General features: G+C 49.2%; 1 protein-coding gene and 1 non-coding gene across 2 annotated transcripts in view; both read left to right on the plus strand.

The window, feature by feature from the left end:
• PTK2 (protein tyrosine kinase 2) overlaps nt 1-19843 on the plus strand; it is a 192888-nt gene that overhangs the window by 142968 nt on the left and 30077 nt on the right. The window contains 7 exon segments of the mRNA NM_001075250.2: nt 1762-1846; nt 5209-5309; nt 7892-8007; nt 8793-8893; nt 10275-10304; nt 10306-10392; nt 12786-12990. Of these exon segments, the coding sequence (NP_001068718.2) occupies nt 1762-1846; nt 5209-5309; nt 7892-8007; nt 8793-8893; nt 10275-10304; nt 10306-10392; nt 12786-12990 (725 nt within the window).
• MIR151 (microRNA mir-151) lies at nt 15226-15294 on the plus strand. Its single transcript, NR_031270.1, has one exon. It is a non-coding gene; the product is annotated as a microRNA mir-151 (primary transcript).

Genomic DNA, 19843 nt, shown 5'->3' on the forward strand with positions numbered 1-19843 from the left:
CATTTCTTTACTGTCTTAAGAAAGCACCATGTTCAATATTTGAGTGTGAATTGACAGGAGTGACTAATCTATGGTCTTACAAAAGTTTCTGTTGTTTTTCAGTTCTCTTGTAAAAATGGGCATTTTGTATCTTTTCTGAAATATATCAGTCAGCCTTAGGTTCACACAGAGGTAGAAGTCATGGTTCTGGTCCTAGAAGTTTGCCGTCTCAAATTCGGAGCAGCGTGGTGTGTCACTGGAGACTGTCAGAAGGCCCCAAGCTCAGGCGTTCAGCAGACAGACCTCTCCTCTGGGGGCCTGGCGACTGCTCCCTCCAGGGTGGTCCTGCCACATGGGCACACCTCCCTCAGGGTTGGAGAGGGACTGCGGTCCCCCGAGTCTGTGTTACAGTCTTGTGGCCATTTATGTCACTCTTGCTTGAGAGCATGTCCTAGAATCACAGTGTGCAGTTAGCATGAAATCTAAAACAAATTAATGCAATTGAGGGTACTTTTAAGATATGCCAAAAAAAAAAGACACACCCTGGTCATGACTTGTAAGTGAGCCTTTCCATTTAAAAGAATAATATTCAAAGTGTTTGTTAATTCCACAAATATTTATTGAACACATACTATGAATCAGGTTGCTGTTCTAATGAGGTGGTTTTTTTTTTTTTGAGGGTGGTGAACAGGGCACCTGAAATAAGAGAAGTAGATGGTTCTGGAAGGGACCACCCAAAGCCAAGGATAGGATAAACACATACATTTCCAGTTAAAATCTTCCCTGGTGTTTTTTGAATTGATTTGCGTGAAGTGACCTCTTATTTCTTGCTTTTCTTTTGAACTTGGATGAGGAAGTTCAGCTTCTTTGGCTCCCAGGGTGACGTGTTTTCTAGGTTTCTCGCCACCCCCTGCACCTTGGCGTGTCGCCCCTCTCCCTGACCTCTCGGTGTGGAGGGGCTGGGGGGTGCCGTCTTCACACCCTTTTCTCCCTGTGGGGTTTGTCTAGCCTGTGCTTCCAACACTGTCTGAACTGTGGCTGCCTCCAGGACCCGTCCCTGCCCCACCCAGTGCTGACGCCCACTCCCCAGTGTGACTCGCTGTCCCAACCACATCTCAAGCCCGTCACATTCAGAGCTGGGCTTCTGGTCAGCTTCAGAGACCCCAGCTTGCCCTCTCCTGCCCAGCCTGGCATCCTCTCCCCCGTTACCCCCCAGCCCTCCACATCCACACCTCCCCTCACCTCCCTGGAGTGTTCCTTCCTGGCCAAGGTCAACAGGGCCCTCCTCTGCCCAGACCCTGCCCCGGGACGGGGAGCTCTCACTCAGGGTAGAAGCCACAGGGCCACCCCTGCCCCTCCAGCAGGCCTTTGCTCTTGTCCCCCCTCCGCTCTCTCTCCAGGAGCTTACCTTCTAACCTCTGCGACGTCTCAGCGTCTCGTTCATGGTGTCTGTCTGCATCCTCCGCTGGGACATCAGCTGGCGGTGCACAGGGTTGCCGGCCCTTGTTCCGGTGCAGCCTGAGCCCCTGCAGGAGTCCCGGAGGCACCATGGGTGAGGGGGGTGGGTGTTTGTGAGACATGAGTCACCTGCAGCATTTCACTTGCGTGTCTGCTTTCTGGGGATTTTTTACAGGGGATTTTAAGTGTTCCTCCCACTGTTAAGATTTTATAGTTCTGATTGTGTCTGATCCAGAATCCACAGAGTTGCAGAATAAACTGCCTTTCCTAAACGTGCCCACTGATTAACACAGAGACCTCTTGTTCCATGTGTCCCCATCACAGGAGAATCCAGCTTTGGCAGTTGCAATTAAAACATGTAAAAACTGTACTTCGGACAGTGTGAGAGAGAAGTTCCTTCAAGAAGCCTGTAAGTTTCTAGACATTTCTGTGGGACTCCATTTTGACTTTCTGTCTGTGAAATCCAAACGGTCTCTGAAGAAGTAAGAAAAACAATGTTTTTTACTTTTATGAGGCAGCTACATTTATTCTGTTGCCATGCAGTTCATACCTGTATTTGTTGAGGCTCATGGGTACAGAGTTCTCCAGGGCAGCTGTCACATTTGGGGTGTGAAGGCAGATTGACTAACTGCCCCTTCATCCCCTGGCACTTTGTACCGTAACTGTCTCCACTCTGGGCTTGGGCAGACGTAGTGATGCCCGCAGGTCCAGGAGTTGGATGGTGAGCAGGACAGACAGTCCCTGCAGGATGGAACCCGAGGATGAGTGGGGAGCAGGGCCCAGACCATCCTGAGGGCCCGCTGTGGAGTCAGGTCCTCTCCTGAGGACAGCCCTGTGGAAAGCAGGCCCTGGTCCTGCCTGTGTGCACCTGTCGGCTCCTTCCCGCCTGCCTCTGGCTGGGTCCTTCATCCTGCTTCCACTGGGCTTGTTCCTCCCGACCAGCAGAGTTGAAGGGTCTCTCGTTCAGAGGCTTTGTCACGGGAGCCTGGTCTTTCCCTTCCCAAGTGTCCATAATTAAATACACGATGCCTCTCTCTCCCTCTAGACTGTAAGTCCCAGTGGGGACAGGGACCGTGTTTGTTTTGCTCACGGCTCAGCCCCAGAGCCAACACAGGGCTTAACTCACAGAAGGTGGTTGTAGCTTTTGGTTGCATGAATGAATCTTGGTGTCTTTCATCACATGTACATGGAATTTCAATAAATAGTTACCACCCAGCAGCCCAATAAGTGATAAGTCATGGAATAAACCAGATGGTCACTTCATCAGTCAAGTCAGAGCAAGTCCTGATCCTGTTCTTTGATCTTTGACTGGAGTATGAGACAGGGCCTGGCGATGACTTCCATCTCAACTAGTGTGCTTCTTTAGGGCGTCGAGGCTGAGAAAACATAGACTGTGTATCAGCCATCATTACCTAACAGCCTATGTGCTTTTCCTTTGGTGGTAAAGTGCATTATATATTTTCAAAATTGCACATTTTTAAAAATTGCTTACCTTTCTCTAAAATTTTTGCGAGTAGGTATTGTGATTTTTGTAAGACTTTGGAATCATTATTACAAAAATCAATTTTAGCATTTTGTAAGTAGTCAGGTCAAACTAACTTTGTTCTTTCTGAAAGGCTGTAATTTCAGAGAAACATGCTACAGGCAGTATACCTAAAATTCTGTAGGGCTTTGACAGGCTGTACATGTAAGTGTGGCAGCGTGGACGAGATCGGGTCATTAAACTCTTTCTATAAAGCACCACGTACCAAATATCCTGGGCTCTGCAGGCCAGGTGGTCCCTGTCGAGGCTGCTCAGCTCTGCCGTCAGAGTGTGGAAGAGCCACAAACAACTCAAAAAGGAGCGAGCAAGACTGTTGCAGTGACTCTGGTTTGTGGAAGCCAGCAGCCACCCTGGCCCGCGCTCCTGGCCCTGGGTGAGTCAGACTGCTGCGCCTGGCAGGCTTCAGTCCCGCGGATAGAGTTTCCTGGCGGCCGCCGTCTCCTCTTAGCCCTGCTCTGTGCAGTGTTCTTAATGATTACCCCGAGGAAATAGAAAAGCTTGTTAACTATATGTTAAGGGTAGCACAAAACTGAAAGAGATGGTAAGTCAATTGAAAATAAGAGTAAATGTGCCGGGTTCCTGAACGTCTGTCCCAGGCCATCACGCTGCACTGAAGTGATGAGCTGTGCTGACGAGGTGGCTGTCAGCAGTACATTGTGGGTTTTGCACCAGGTATTGATGTGTGTGGTGTTTTTTGTTTGTTTCTCTGGTTTAAACTAACAGGTCCTATTTTGGGGATGTGTGGGAAAAATTGAGGGGAGAATACCTTAAGGGTTTGAGTTCTCTTAAGTGAGGGTGTGGTCAATCTGCAAGAAGAGCCAGTGTGGTCCTTGGGTGCAATGGCAGGATATCTATATCTATATCTATATCTATATAGATATAGATATAGATATATAGATCTATATATATATAGATATACAGTCTTCCATATCTACAAGTTTTACATCCACAGATTCAACCAACTGTGGGTTGAAAATATTGAGAAGAATTCCAGAAAGTCCCAAAAGCAAAACCTGGCTGTGCTGTGCTCTGGCGCCTGTACACACGGTGTTTACGTTGCATTAGGTGTTACAGGAGGCACAGTGCATGGAGGCTGTGCACAGGCTACATGCAAATACTCCGCTGTTTTCAGAAGCGCTTGAGCGTCCTCAGATTTTGCTTCCCCTCCAGGGGTCCTGGGACCCATCCCCTGTGGATATGGAGGGTCAGCTGTGTGGTGTGCAGAGTGAAAGCAGAGAGGCCTGTCTTCCCCAGATGGAGCCGGCACTGAGCTGCAGTCCACACTGGGCTCCGTACTAGAGTGGGTATGACGAGACAGTTTCTCCTGCTCTGTTGCTCGTGTCCTTGCTTGGCAGCATAAAAGTCAACCCTGAATTGGTCCCCAAAGTTAAAAAAAAAAATTTTTTTCATTTCAGTAGGCTGTGAAATCCAGGTGCTTTGGAGGGACCACTGCACTAGGTTGCCTGTCAGGTTGCTTCCAGGTTTGAGGTTCTATAGTTCTAGGAATGTTGTCCTGCATCTCAGTCATTCTAGCGTGCTGTGCAGGTGACTTCCTTAACCTGATGTTAGAAATGTGTACATGCTTAAAAATAGGTCCCCACATCTAGGTATGTGTACGTGTGCAGGGCCCTCTTGGTCATCCTAGGCTCAGCAAAGCAGTCACACTCACGTGACGGCCACAGGCCACGTCTGGCGTCAGACTTTCTGAGAGGAGTTCAGGCCTGGAAGCCACATGCTGGCATTTCCCCACAGGGAAGTCCTCACAGTGGTCCAGGAACTGCTTACTTAGCCCTGATAGTGCTGGGAGGTGATGCGGCCACAGCGATGGATGCCAGAGCCTCTCGGGTCAAGGAGAAATCCTCTCAAAGCCACTGGCATGGACTCTGGGGCCCTGCAGGGGACGCCCAGCGGCACTCACACTGAGGAAAGCGCCTGCTGCCCCACCAGCAATTTACCAATCAGGTGGTTTTACCATGAAGGGTATTTCTTAGAAAATGAATCACACATTCCAGCTCGGTCAGCTTTCCAGAGGAAAACCTGGAAAGTTAGCCTCAGGTCAGATTTGTCCCTGGAAAAGAAGAGGAGGTTTTCTCAGCCAGTGAAAAGCATTGAGTCCTAACCACTGGACCCCCAGCGAACTCCCGTTAGCCCCGAGTCTTAGCTGAACTCGTCTTCAGGAAACTGAAAGATCTTCAAAACAATGACGGTGGACACCTGTTTCTCCCCAGTAACGATGCGTCAGTTTGACCACCCTCACATTGTGAAGCTGATCGGAGTCATCACAGAGAACCCGGTCTGGATCATCATGGAGCTGTGCACACTCGGAGAGGTACCCGCCCCCCACCTGCTGCGCCTGCACCTGCAAGGGAGTGCATGACATACACTCTCACAGTATATAAGAGTGTCTGTGTGTGTGCGTATACTAGTGCACACTCGGAGAGGTACCCGCCCCCATCTGCCGCGCCTGCACCCGCAGGAAAGTGGGTGACGTACACTCTCACAGTATACACAGGAGAGTGTATGTGTGCGTATACGTAGTATAGTAGTATGGTGTAATAGTGTAGTTGCTCAGTCGTGTCCGACTCTTTGTGACCCTGTGGACTATAGCCCACCAGGCTCCTGTGTCCATGGGATTCTCTAGGCAAGAATACTGGAGTAGATTGCCATTTCCTTCTCCAGGGGATCTTCCCGACCCAGGGGTCGAACCCAGGTCTCCCACATCACAGGCAGATGCTTTACCCTCTGAGCCACCAGGGAAGCCAAGGGTCTCCCCTGGTGGCTCAGACAGTAAAGCGTATGCCTTCGATGCGGGAGACCCGGCTTCGATTCCTGGGTCGGGAAGATCCCCTGGAGAAGGAAATGGCAATCCAGCACTCTTGCCTGGAAAATCCTATGGATGGAGGAGCCTGATAGGCTACAGACCATGGGGTCACAAAGAGTCAGACATGACTGAACGACTTCATTTTCACTTTCACTATAGTAGTATAGTGTCCTCATTAAGTTCCCAAGTAGTCCCCTAGCTCAGTGCAGGCAGCAGGGTCTTCCCACCCCAAAGCTTTGTCAGGACAGGAAGCAGCAGGTGACCAAGAGGTTCTCTTTATTCCCTCTCTCTTGCTGTTGCCTAAAGAACACACCCACTGATTTGAGTGTGAAAAAAACAATGTTAGTGGAGTTTGGGTAAATGAGTGCTGAATTTAGGTAAATCAGAACTATTGCTTCATCTTTGGGGGAATTCACTTTGCAGTGTCTTTCAGACCAACTAACGTGAGTCCCGGTTTCTTAAAACGTAGCAGAGCGTGAGCAGATGTCCTTATTTGACTTCCTCCAGGATGCAGACGCTCCTTGGTGTGTCACCACCCCCTGGACGCGGGGCCCCACCCAGGCCACTGAGTCACAGATGGGCGGGCCGGCTGGGCCCCGCCCTCTGTCCGTCTCCAGGCTGCTCCCTGGGCCCTGCTTGGGGTAAACCTTCCAGATGTCTGCACGTGACGTTGGTGCTGAAATCTACTAGTTTAACCGTCTAACACATTGTGCACATTACTTGTTTCTGGAAGGACACCAGGCAGTTTTGCTTTTAGTGAGAATCGGGGTTTTAGTTTCCGGGAATCAGAGATGGCCTGGGCCCGTCGTCCTCTCACGATGGTGTCGGCCCTGCCTTCTGGGAACAGGGCGCTGCTGGTGGCCCCCCTGATCTCCTCCCCAGCTCTGATGACAGCTCTGTGAGGCTCTAAGAAGAAACTGTGGCTAACATTAGATGGTCTAAAAGACACTGCAAAGTGAAGTCCCCCAAAGGTGAAACAGTGGTTCTGATTTACCTAAATTCAGCATTCATTTACCCAAACCTCTCTAACATTGCTTCTTTCACTCTCAAATCACTGGGCATGTTCTTTAGGCAACAGCAAGAGAGGGGAAAAAAATAACCACTTGGTCACCTGCCACTTCCAGTCCTGACAAAGCTTTCTGGTGAAGGAAATATCTTAAGGCCTCTAGGATTTCTCTTCTTCCTTTCCTACACCTTTCCAAATAAAATGGAGTGTTTACATAGTAAATTGTTTTGTTCACATTATTTTTCTGCTTTTGTTTTTGGAGAATTTGCTAATTCTTCTGGCTTAGATCATTAGTAATGCTAGAAGGAAATGGCAACCCACTCCAGTATTCTTGCCTGGAAAATCCCATGGACGGAGGAACCTGGTTGGCTACTGTCCATGGGGTTGCAAAGAGTCAGACACGACTGAGCGACTTCACTTCACTTCACTTTAGGTGTAGGGAGATTGTGTAGGATTGGAGTTCATCTCCCTTCTTTGCTATATTAGCATTTAGCCGAATTAGTCCTGTTGGTCATAGTATGGACCCGTAAGCCTAGTGCTTAAACACCTGTAAACACGTAACCATTTTACCCTTCTTCATCCAAGATTCCCTGGCGGCGAAGGGGGGACTTCTTGCCTCCCCTTTGTCCTCATACCCTTGTGCTCAGGTCGGCCTGGGGCGTGGGGTGTTCTGGGGAGGTGGGCTGACCGTGGTTGTGGAGGAGGCTTGTTTTGTAACTAGATTTTTTTTTTGTTCTCCGGCTCTCATTATCTGGTGGTATTTTATACCACAGCTTTATTCATTCCCTGGAACCATCTTTCTGTATTTTTCCAGAAATGTGTCTGTAATCATGAGGACTCTAATTTTTGCAATTGGATCTCAAATGAAGAATAATTAGGCATGATTTCTGAGATGATGTGTCTCTTTCATTATGCCTGTTTTTTTGGGTTTTTTTTCTTTTCTTTTAGGATAGAATTGAAGGCATTCTCATAAAAACGCATTTGGACCTTTCCAGATCATTGTTGAATGTAGCTCTTCTGCTGTTGATTTTTAGTCTCTGACACTAATTATTTTTCTTGTTCCTTTTGGTCATTGTTGAAAAAGCTGCGGTCGTTTCTGCAAGTAAGGAAATACAGTTTGGATCTAGCGTCTTTGATCCTATATGCCTATCAGCTTAGTACAGCCCTTGCGTATCTGGAGAGTAAAAGATTTGTACACAGGTGAGACCAGTCATGAAGCTGGTGAGCTGCCTCTGAGTGGGGGGGTGGGCGGAAGGAGGTTCTTACGGTGCCTGAGACCCTTTGCCCCTCTTGACTCCTACACAGACGGCGCTGAAAGTCCTGCTGTGTAGTGCCATGGCATGGGACTCATGGAGTTGAGGGGTTTTCCTCACATGGAGTTGGAAGCACATGACTGGTTCCTTCCACAAATACTGTTGACAGCCTCTATGTGGCACTGTGGACCTAAAACATATTGTCATGGAACTTTCTAGGACACCATAGCGTCATAAGTAACATCTGTTGGCTTTGTGCAGAATTTCTATTCTTAATCTGGGTCTCTCATTTGAGTACAAGTGAAAGCCCTTACAGTTCATTTGCCTAGTATTTTTTGTTGGAAGTGTTCTGAAGATCATTTTAATTGTATTTAATGAGATTTGTTAGTAACAGTAGGGTTACACACCCTGCCCTGTACTGTCCATCAGTTATTGCAGTGGGCAGTGTGATTGTATGAAAAGTAGTAAGTGGTTTCATTATTTGAGAGTTTTCTTTGCCATTATTCAGGATACTAATCACCATATTATTGAGTGAGTAAATATCTGCCAAAAGGAATATATTTGAAGTAAAACAATAAAAGCATCTCTCTTTTTCAATGTATAATAAAGTTCCTGTTTGTATTATATATAAGCTGTCTTTCAGAGTACCTATGTGTCTTTATATAACATAGATCAATTTGTGGGGTTTTCCTCTCGTATTAAAATTTATTGTTCCACATTCTTCCTTATCAGGGACATTGCTGCTCGGAACGTTCTGGTGTCCTCAAATGATTGCGTAAAATTAGGAGACTTTGGATTATCCCGATATATGGAAGATAGTACTTACTATAAAGGTAAGAAACCAGAGCGACAAGTAGGAAGTATGTTCAGTGATTTTTAGCTCTTAAAAAAAAGTACCTTTTAATGTGCTCGGCTGAGCTTTGACGTAGGTGTGTAGTCAGGTCCGTGGAGCAACGACAGCCTTTTCGGTGAAGGCGCTAGAGCAATTGGTCATCCCTGGGCAAGAAACGGCCCGCAACCTACACTCACTCTCCATTAACTCAGACCCATCATAGACTAGTTACAAGACCTAAGACTGTGAGACTTTTAGGAAGAAAAATAGAGGCAAATATTTTGAATCTAGGGCCAGGCGAAGAGTCCCTGGATTTGACACCAAAAACATGCATAAAAGGGAAAAAATAATAACTTGTTCCTCATCAGAAGTTAAAACCTTTTGTTCTGCAAAAGACCTGGGCAGATGGATGGAAAGACCACCAGTTACAGAGTGGGAGGAGATGTTTGCTAACCACATCCCCAACAAAAGACTGTTACCTGGGCTACAGAAAGAACGCTCAAAACTCACAGGTGAAAAGGGAAAGAACACAGGTAGAAAAGGGGCAAAAGATATGAAGAGAGATTCCTCCGCAGGCTATTCAGGTGGCACAGGGCACGTTACCCCTGGGGAAGTGCAGAGTGAGCCACTGGGGGTGTTGGGCACACCTGTTGGGGCGGCCATGGTCATAGTAGTGGTAACATGGAATGCTGGCAGACATGGAGAAGGCAAGGCGAGTTACTTGTGAATTGTTTGTGAGGGTGTTAAATGTCAAATGATACACCCACTCTGGAAAAGAGTTTTGCAGATTCTTAAAAAACTGAACATGCACTCTCATTTGACCTAGAAAGAGACACCCAGCCATCTCACCCAGAGAAAGGAAAGCCCACATTTACACAAAACTGGTGTTTGTTCATTGCAGCTTTATCTCTAGTTGCTGACAGCTGGGATCAACTCAGATGTCCAGCCCCCGACCTTCTGCCTGGTAGACACAGCTCGCCACCTCCCAGCGGAGGGGTGGGCACCCTGGCTCAGTGAACACAGTTCCTCCCAGCCTTCCTACAGAGCTCCAATCTACTGACTCTAGAGACTTCCATCCTTTAGTTTTTGAGCTGAAATTTAGCTGATGTGATTTTTTTCTTTAATTTTGCCAATCTCAGAATCAGATTGACTTGGTTCTTCAAGTTATTATTAATTTTCATATTCTTAGTACTTGAGCTAAGGTTTGGACTGTTAAGTCTGTTGGCTGTGAGCTCTTGGCTGCATCCTGCCCTGCTCCCCGCCTCCCCACATCACCCAAGTGACTAGCATTGAAAGGAAGGGAAAAGTGGTTCTCCCAAAGACCCCATAGTGGAAATCTCAGGTGGCTCTAACTGTGAGGTCCCTAAGCAGATAACAGGGAGGTTTTACTTTCTCAAATTAATCTTCCAGCTTCCAAAGGAAAATTGCCTATTAAATGGATGGCTCCTGAGTCAATCAATTTTCGACGTTTTACCTCAGCTAGTGACGTGTGGATGTTTGGTGAGTATTTGAGAACTTCTGTGGTTAAAATTACAGTTCGTATGTTCTACGGAATAAACTTCGCGCTGTCTGGTCAGAGTCGGAAGTTGGTCTGCCCTTCCCTGCCCGACCCCCACCATCACACACCGTCCTCACCCATCTAGCGCGGACCTCTTCCTCCCTCATGGGGTAAGCTCTTTGCTCCCTTCCCTCCTCTCTGCAGCCTTCTGTGTGGCGTTACTTTTACGTGAGTGATGTAAACGGTTGACCTGCCCGTCGGGTGACGTGATGGCCCCCAAATCCAGTGTGTCTGAGACTGACTGCCTTTCACCTCTCTCTGGAGTCTGACCTCCTTCCCAGCTTGTCTCAAGGCTTGAAAGCTTGTCCTTCGCGTCCTGTAGCGCTGCTGCTCCGATGTCCCCCCTGCCAGCCCCAGTGGTCCCTGCCGCCCCCCTCCTGCCCTCTGTGTCCCTGCAGAGCCCCCAGGCATGCGTGCGTGTGGCTGACGTTCATCCTGCAGCACTTCTTCCCTCTTCCCAGCCGCATTTTTAAATGACTCACCTTTTTGGTGTGGATGATGCTCCGTCTCCGCCCTACTTTCCAGACACCTCATCCTGACATCCTTTCCTCCCATTGAAACTGGTTCTGACCTTCAGGGTCACCTGACTGTCCCCTTTCCACGTGTGCGGCAGGTGTGCCACCCCGACGTGGGCTCCCTTTCTCCGCTCTCCCTGCGCCTCCTCTCTCAGTCACAACACTCCCACGTCGATCCTGTGCGTGGTCCTCTGTGCATATTTCCTCTGCTGGATTTCAGACAGCTTCCCAGGAGGTGATCTGTTAAGTTTATGCACCTTCTTTTTCCTGTAAATAAAAACAACTTTATGTTTCTCAAGTATGTGTTCTCATTTTTTTCTTCTGCTTCCTTGCTGTTGCCTTTCAACAACCATTTAGTGCCTTAACCCATATTAGGTGAAAGAAGGAATTCAGTCAGACAGGAGACGGTGCCCTGAGATTGGAGAAGGGGCTGCAGTCCAGTTGGCTTCAGATCCTAAGACCTCACTGTCTGCTTTGCGACCCATGGAGCAGGTTGCTTAACGTCTCAAGGGAATTCCTCATTTCGGGGCCTGAGATGCCTATTTGTTTTTTGTTTTTCTTCACATTTCTGGAACTAGGATTTGTGATGCATCAGTGGCACCTCACAGTTGGTGTCACTCGGGGTGTTTATGTGGTTACTCGCATGCACGTGTGTAGACTTGGTTTTGTTCATATCAGTGCTACTTTCTTATCTGAATGAGTTTAAAAGAGCTCTTTGGTAAGAGTAAAATAATTCTAAGAGGTAACAAAGGATCACATTATAATTTAGTTGGCAGCATATTCCCTCCTTTTCTGGTAATATAATAATGCATCTTAAAATCCATAGCATCTTAGATTTCATAAACAACAGTTTTTAAAAAGATGTACGGTGTGAGGATTAAGGATGATGTAAATTTCAAAGAAGGGTTCCAGACACGCATTGAAGTCTCAAGAAATGATACCCGGTGTTGTCATTAGTAGTGATATTGTCATAATTACTGGTGAGAAAAAAAACAGAAGTAAGGCAGTTTTTTTGAGGGGGGCGGTCATACACTGTTCAAAATCCTTGGCTTTTGGCTAATTTCAGATCTAATTCACATTGATGTGAAGTTGTGCCTTCCTGTCTGAGGCACACACCAGCTTAGGTGCTGAAGATGCCGAAAGACAGTCACAGCCCCTCTGCCCCTGCCCTGGCAACAGGTGTACAGGCCACGCTTGTGGTGGGGCAGACGGGAGTTTCCAGGGTCGGGGGTGGCGGGCAGGGCGAGGAACTCACAAAGGCACCTGCAAGAGGAGAGCTGTGATGAAGATGATGAGCAGTGTTGAATCTAGAGAGTTCAGCACCAGCAGAAGCTCCAAGGGGCGTGTTCTCAGGCACATCTGCCTGGCCAGTGCGCCAAGTGATGGGGCCTTGAGAGGAATCTGAGAGTCTGAACGCGTTAAGACTTGAACTGTAGGGTTTTCTCTGTCAGGCCTCGGGTCAGCTGCTGTGGTTGTGAGCAGGTTGGACTAAAGTGGAGGGAAATCTAAAATGCATTCAGCCTCTTTAAATTGGTTCACTGAGGTATGCTGTGAAATACCACTGTAGCTGGGGGGCGGTGTGTCTTCTAGTGTAGATTTTTTTAGAGAGATAAACCTCTTACAAACCTCTTTTTTTTCTTGATAATACTGTTTCATCATTCCCATCCTACTAAACTAACGTTCCCGTTTCTGTTTGATAGCAGAGCTAACTGAACGCTGCTTTACTTGGCCCGTGTGCCAGCTCTGAAGTCACTCCTGAAACATGGGAACTGCCCTCCTCCTGCTAAGTTCACGGCTGTGTTTTTGCTCCTGCCCCACAGGTGTGTGTATGTGGGAAATCCTGATGCATGGCGTGAAGCCCTTTCAAGGCGTGAAGAACAATGACGTGATCGGGCGCATCGAGAACGGGGAGAGACTGCCCATGCCTCCCAACTGCCCTCCCACTCTCTACAGCCTCATGACCAAGTGCTGGGCGTACGACCCCAGCCGGCGGCCCCGCTTCACTGAGCTCAAGGCTCAGCTCAGGTAGGAGTGGGGTAGGGGGCCGGGCTGGGGCAGGGGTAGGGGCAGGCCTTGGCCGCCTCTCCCTGGCAGATCCTCTTCTCAGTACATCTTGGGCAAGCACGATTACGTTACTGATTTGTGTTTATTTACACCTCGTTAGTCTTAAGCACGTGTCTTAGAGTCTTTCTAAAGTTGAGAAGGTGATCAGATCTCCTTGGCCTGACTGCTCGGCACCGCTCCTGGGTCCTTCCTGACCTGGTCCCCGCTCAGCTCTTCATCTCTCTGCACACACTCTGCTTTCCGCTCTAGCCGCACCCCGCCCCTGACCGCCTGGACCTCCCGCATTGTTCTCTGCCTTTCTTTCCACCCCCCTGCACCCCCATGGCCCCTGGGGTGCCCCTCTTCAATCTTCACAGCCCAGCTCAGGTGTCGCCTCCCTAATCCCACCCACCCCCAAAAGAGACAGGCCCACCCGTGTGGTGTCCTCTCAGAGCTTGTGTTATCTACCGTAGCTCAGACGCCCACCTTGCCCGCTCCGGGGCTGCCTCCTGCGGCCCCTGCTCTGTGCCAGGTGCCGCTAGACCCAAGCCTACAGCAGCCCCGTCCCCGGGGGGAGCACACGGCGCTCCTCAGTGTGCTGAGTGTCCAGAGGGGCTGTGCAGAGCTGACCGTCCACTGGGCGGCCTTTGTGCAGCTTACGCATTCCTGTAGCCCCGAGGCAGAGCTTAGGACCAGTACCTCATCCGTGCTCAGGAAGCAGTTGTTGAATTAAGTCTAGATTGAGGCTTAATACTTGAGTCAGCAGGACACTTTAATATAACACATAAGCCAGCCAGCCAGTACCATGGGTTAATGTGCCAAATCACCTGCCTCCTATTTGGGGTACTCCCTGATCTTAGGTAAGTTTCTTTATTTGCTGTATTTCAGTCTTTTTTCATAAAACTCACTGAATGTCAGGGTGCAGAATCCCGGGCAGCTCCTGTAGCCTGCCCTTACCACCAGGGCTTGAACCCTCCAGCCTGGCTCAGTACAGGCGGCTCAACACAGAAAATGATTCCAGGAGGGAGCAGCAGGGCCTGGGTGCGAGGTGGAAGCCAGTTGTCCAGTCGGCAGCTGTTGTGCTGTGTCTCCTCGTTCTAGGCTAGGCTCTGTGGGTCCAGAGGGAGCGTGCACAGTCCTGACCCCGGATCTTGAAGTCCGGCGGAGGCGGGGGCCGATGTCCTTGGCCGCACCGTGACTCCCGCGACGCCCACCACCCGCCCACCTCCGTCCTGCTGCAGGGCCTCTCTGTGATGGCCCCTCAGGTCTCTTGAGACAGCTTTCTCCAGGCTGAAAGTCTCCATACGGTTCAGCTATATGCACTGCCAGTGTTGGGGCCCACTTTGAAACATGCTGTATTTCATGATTTGCTCCTACATGTGTTTGGTTCCTTGTTGACCTTTTCTCAGAGTTTGACAGTTTCTGTCCCTGAACCTCTCCACTTTGATGCTGGACTCCGCGGCGCATCCTTCCCCGTCATTCAGGGTATCGACCAACTTCTCCTCATCCCCTGAGCCCCTTCTGGGTTCATTGTCTTAACCCCCTGTGGCTTTGCTCCCAGCTGCATCTGCCGTTGGCTTCTGTTCTACCTTTTCTCACTGGCCCCAGGCCTGGGCTCCCCGCTGCAGGGCACTGTGTATCCTGGAGCACAGCTGCTGTGGCTTCTCCTGCCTGGCTCTTGCCCATGCCTTCTGTGGGTCATGGTGGGGCCTTTGTCTCCACCAGCATCGGGAAGCCATCAGTAATTCCCTGCCTGCCTGCGCACACCAGCTGACCAGCTAGGGAATCCTCACCTCCGTGTCTACAGACCTACTCCCCTCGCCCCGCACGCCTCACCCGTCAGTCTTACCCGAGCTCCCTGCTTAGGACAGCTTTCAGTGGGTTCCTGCCACCCCGTCAGGTAGAGGCTTCCAGAGTAGCAGTTGGGGCTCCTCGAGTCTCAGCCGGTGCCCTCCTGCCCTTTCTCACACCGGGGCCACGCTAACCCACGTCTCCGCCTGGAAGGCACCTGCCCGCACCTGCCGAGATGGGCCCTGGCATCCTCCTCGGCCTCCTCCCTGCTCTGCCCGCAGGCTGCCCGGAGTTCTGGCTGCTTCTGGCCATGCTCGCCCTGCGCAGCCCCAGGCGGCCGTGGCCCGGTCCAGCCAGCTGCCCCAACACTGGGCACCACGTGGCTGGGCCAGTGCTGGTCACTGGGCAGGAGGACCAGACACTTTTCCTGCCCTCGAGGAGCTCACAGTCTAGTACGTCTCATCCCCTACTAGACTGAAGCTCCTTGAGGACAGGGATCGTCATACTCACCTTGGTGTCGCCCAACCCCCAGGCCAGGCTCTGGGACCCAGTGAGGACCACACAGCCGCCGAGCCCATGCTCGGCACACAGCAGTGCTGACGTGGCCGGAGGATGGCATGAAGGTGGGGTAGCTCCCCAGAGCGTCCCGGGTGAGGGTTGAGGGCGAAGCGCAAGTATTTTATACGCACACACATGCACGTGTATAAAAACATCAGGTCCCAGTTTATAGATGTTTTCTTGTGAACAGGTAGCACAGGTCCTTGAGTATTAGTTTATCCTGTTTGTTTTGTATTAGTCAGAAATGAAACTTAACTTTGTATTTGAAACATGTGGAATATGGCTACCAAATAAGCCAAATAAAATACGACTTTCTAACATAATAGCTTGCCTGGATAGCTATATGTAACAATGAATCACAAAAAAATAGAATGTTGGTGACTTTTCTGAAAGTTTTATTATATGCAAGATTCAGAGAAAATAATAAATTTTGGGTAATGCTTATCCCAGGTCACTTAAAAATGTTCCCCAATCCCATTCTCCTTGTCTGCCGTAAGAGAAACACTGCAGACAGTCTCGGGTTCTCAGGGGCTCCTCTCCTCTGGGAAAGGACTGCTGCTTGTTTTCACTGTGTCCTAAGTTAAGAACAGTGGCTCTCAGAGACTCTTGTTGGCAGAGGGGACCTACTGGGATGGCTCAGCTCTGACCAAAAGGCTGGTCTTCCTCCTGTCCTGGGTCCTTGTTCGTAAATGTGCCTCACTGAGGAGAATGAGATCCAACTCTCAGCAGCCTGTTGGCAAGTGTAAGAAATCCCTCAGTAGGACATTTCTCATAGTGTATGCCCTAGCACTCCGCACTGTGTTCCTGACAAGTTATAAGAGTGCACTGAGTATTCTTTGAGTGAAGGAATCATTTAGTCCCTTGCTGGTTCAGTTCATCATGTGGCGGATGCTGTGCCAAGGAGACCACATAAACCTCGGGTGTATTTTCCCCTTTGGAGGTTATGTTCAAAGTTAGCATAGTGAGCAGTGCTCTGTGTGACTTAAGACATCTGTGCTTCCTTATAGGAAGAGATTGTCAGCTTTATCGCAGGAAAGCATTTAACGCGTGGCTTCTTAATCCCTTTTCGACAAATGAATGCAATAAATAAAGTTATCCATTTAAATTTTGTACCTTAATTTTTGTTATTTAAAAAATTTTTTGTTGACATGCAAAGATGCGAACTTAGAGACATGCCAAGAAGTAAACTTATTGAATTTTCATAAATTGGGCATAGTAACCAGAACAAGAAAACAGCACTGCCTGCACCCCAGAAACCCACTAGAGACCTCTTTCCAATTAGCGCCCCCTCCGAGGGTAACCGCTCACCATCGATTGGTTCTGCCTGTTTTGAGCTTTACGTAAATGCTGTCATTCAGTGTGTACTTCTTTGTTTATGACTTATTTTTGCACAAGACTTAGTTTGAGATCACTGTGTTATTTAGCTGGTTGTACCTCATTCTCGTTGCTGTATGTGCACCAATTATGACTACCGTAGTTTCTCTCTTCTACTACTTTGCATCTTGGAGCTTTGAGACACAGACAGCATCAAGACTGCTGCTGTGTGGACATAGCAGACGTGTCTTTGGGGAGCACATATGCACAAGTGCCTGGTGGGTGCATGTTCACGCATCTGCGTGCGTGCAGGCTGTAGCTTTATGTACCGACAGCGCCTGTTTTTCTAAGTGGATGCGCCTGTGCAGCATCCCCAGCAGTGATAAAACCTCCTGTTGCTCCAGCCGTGGTTTCTTTGAACCTTTGGGAATTGATCCTTGTTTCTAAGCATGTCACTTTCACGTGTGAAGGGTAGGTTAAACAAACAAATATAAGTGGTATGTAAACAATTTACCTGATCTTTTCGATCCTAAAGAACACTGCCCTAGTAAGTGTCTGCCGGGAAGGCTCCCCAGTCCCTGGGCGCTTCAGGAAGCCCGGTAAACCGACACTGTGTTCACTGGGAGCAGGTCTCCATCCTCTGCAGTCACCTGTAGAAATCACAGCGTTGAAAACCAGTGTGGACTGAGTGCCATCAACTCTCACACAGTACTTCAGCTGAACCCTCATGGTCCTTGGAGGTGTGGATGATGTTGTCATCATCAGTTTACAAGTGGGGAAATGGAAACAGGCCAGGTGGCTGACTGACCGCAGGTCACGACCTGGGATTCAAGGCAAGTCCACCTGAGTCTGGGGCACAGGCTGTCAACTGTCACGCTCTGCACTTTGATCTGAGACCCAGCTAAAGTCAGTAAGCTCCCTGGCTATGATTATGACTGGTGGGCAAACTCTTAACACTGTTTAGTTTAAAAGGAAAAAGAAGAAAGAAAAACACTGTTACACGGAATGCCTGCAGCTGGTTTTCTTAAATTTGCTTGAGTGTCAGAGAAAGTCCCGCAGAACAAAGGCAGCGTCTCTGGCTTAGGCACAGGGGCCCCCCCCAAGGACTTTGAAGGGTGGCATAGTTCCCATGGGCCATCACTGTTGTGCTGTTGCGTCTTGCGTGTGCTGCGCTTGGCTGCTGTGGCCCTCTGTGGTCCCCGAGTCCGTGGGAGCAGTGCTGTCAGTTTCCGTGAGGGTGAGTCTCCGGGGGCCCTGTGGCAGCTGGAGGCAGCCGCCCGGTGTGCGTCAGCCGGGGCCTGCACTTGCCTGCTGGGTCCTCATCCCGTGTCCGCAACACATAGCCTTGTCTTCAGCTTGGGTCTGGGGCAGTGCTGGCTGTTGTGTGTTTGTTGCTATAACTTGATATTGTCGTGTTTGCTTCTTAACTTTATTATACAAAACTGGCCTTCGAGAAATCTGTTTGACCTGGAGGAGGGCATGGCAACCCACTCCAGTATTCTTGCCTAGAGAATCCCCATAGACAGAGGAGCCTGGGGGGCTACAGTCCATGGGGTCACAAAGAGTTGGACACAACTGAAGCGACAGCACACATGCATGACCTTGGGCGAGTGACTTAGACTCCCTGGAAGAGTGGAATCAGGAGTCCTACTATACTCCAGAACTAAATAAAGTCATCTAAAATGCATTTAGTTTTCATACTTGTGGTGGGCACACATACTTGGTAAGTAATAGTAAAAACAAAGCTTCATCTGAACATCCACAGGGGACCTGAAAGTCTTGGGCACAGAAAATGATCAGTTGCTGTTTTAAAAAACATAATTATTCACATTTAAAAGTGGTAGCTATTGTTGTCCAGATACCAAAATGCAAGGCACATCTTTTTGACATTTTGTAGATGTCTTATGGACGTCTTCTACAGGCGTAATTTTTTTTTAAATCCTTTCTGATTCTTCATTTATCCTAAAATGTGAACTCTAGATTAAAAACTCTAGGTTTGACTAATAACATGAGATTACTTGTGCTTCTTCAGTGTATTTTTCAGGTGGTTTTGTATCTGCTCCCAAAATTCCTCTCAAAGGTGGCGTCTGAATTCCCCCTTAGTCATCATACCAGCGTCTTCCTTCTCGTTGCCATCTTGCTGGTCTTGATCTTATCTAGAAGAGTAGCCTGTTTTTCAATTATTCCTGTATTTACAGTGTAAAGTGTCTGGGGCCTTAGCCTTCCCAGTAATAAAAAATAAATAGTAAATATAAACTTAATAGGAACTTAATGTACAATTTAAACTGTTTTCCATGAAAAATTAATCATACCTGTTCCTTCCCTGTGGGGACCCCATACCCTGATGTTCAGACCTTTACAGGTGTGGCTTTGCTTTACCTTCAGCTCCGCAGCTTGGTTTTGCATGAAGTAAACAAATTTCTGGTGAGATTTGAACTTAAATTTCATAAAAGTTAACCCTTTGTGTTTACGTGGCTTCACAGACCATTTACCTTGCTGATCTCACAATAATTCTCAAGGATGAGATACCGTTGCCCTTTTCACTCAGGGCTCAAAATACCCTGTGACTTGCCTGGATCATGCAGCCAACACAGGATGGTGCAAGACCCAAGCCCTCTTCTCCCCAGCCCAGGACCAGTGTCCTGGTCTCTACCCTGGGGTGGCCCCTCCCCACTAGGGGGGTCGCTGGCTGCCCCGCCCCTGCACTCCTCCTCACTCTGTTGGCTTCCCCGCCTGGTCTTGTTTGTAAGAGAACTTCGGATGAAGCTCCCCGCGCAGCTGGAATCCACACGTTTACCCGTTACTATCCGAAGGCCGCCCCTGGTGCCCACAGCGAAATCCTCACACTCTCGGGGCAGCTGCCGTCACCCCTCCCTTCACCCCTGTTTCTGGCACAGTTCTCTTCTCTCTGTTCCTAATTCCCTTTCCCCGAATGCCGTCTTCAGGGTTCTCCCTGAAAACCTGGAGAAGGAATGGAGCAGACATGGACATATGCCCTCCTGTCTGGACAGTGGAGGACCAGTGGCTGCAGGTTAAGGGGGCAGGCAGGTGAGGTGGGTGCAGGGGCTCTGGGACCAGTGGGAGCAGCGCTGGCTCCTTGTGGGTCCCGGGTCCCCGGGCACCTCACCTAGACTGGAGGACGCAGCAGCCCCTGGGGCACCCAGTCCGTTCT

Source organism: Bos taurus, chromosome 14, assembly GCF_002263795.3.
Source record: "Bos taurus isolate L1 Dominette 01449 registration number 42190680 breed Hereford chromosome 14, ARS-UCD2.0, whole genome shotgun sequence".
NCBI classification, from domain to species: Eukaryota; Metazoa; Chordata; class Mammalia; order Artiodactyla; family Bovidae; genus Bos; species Bos taurus.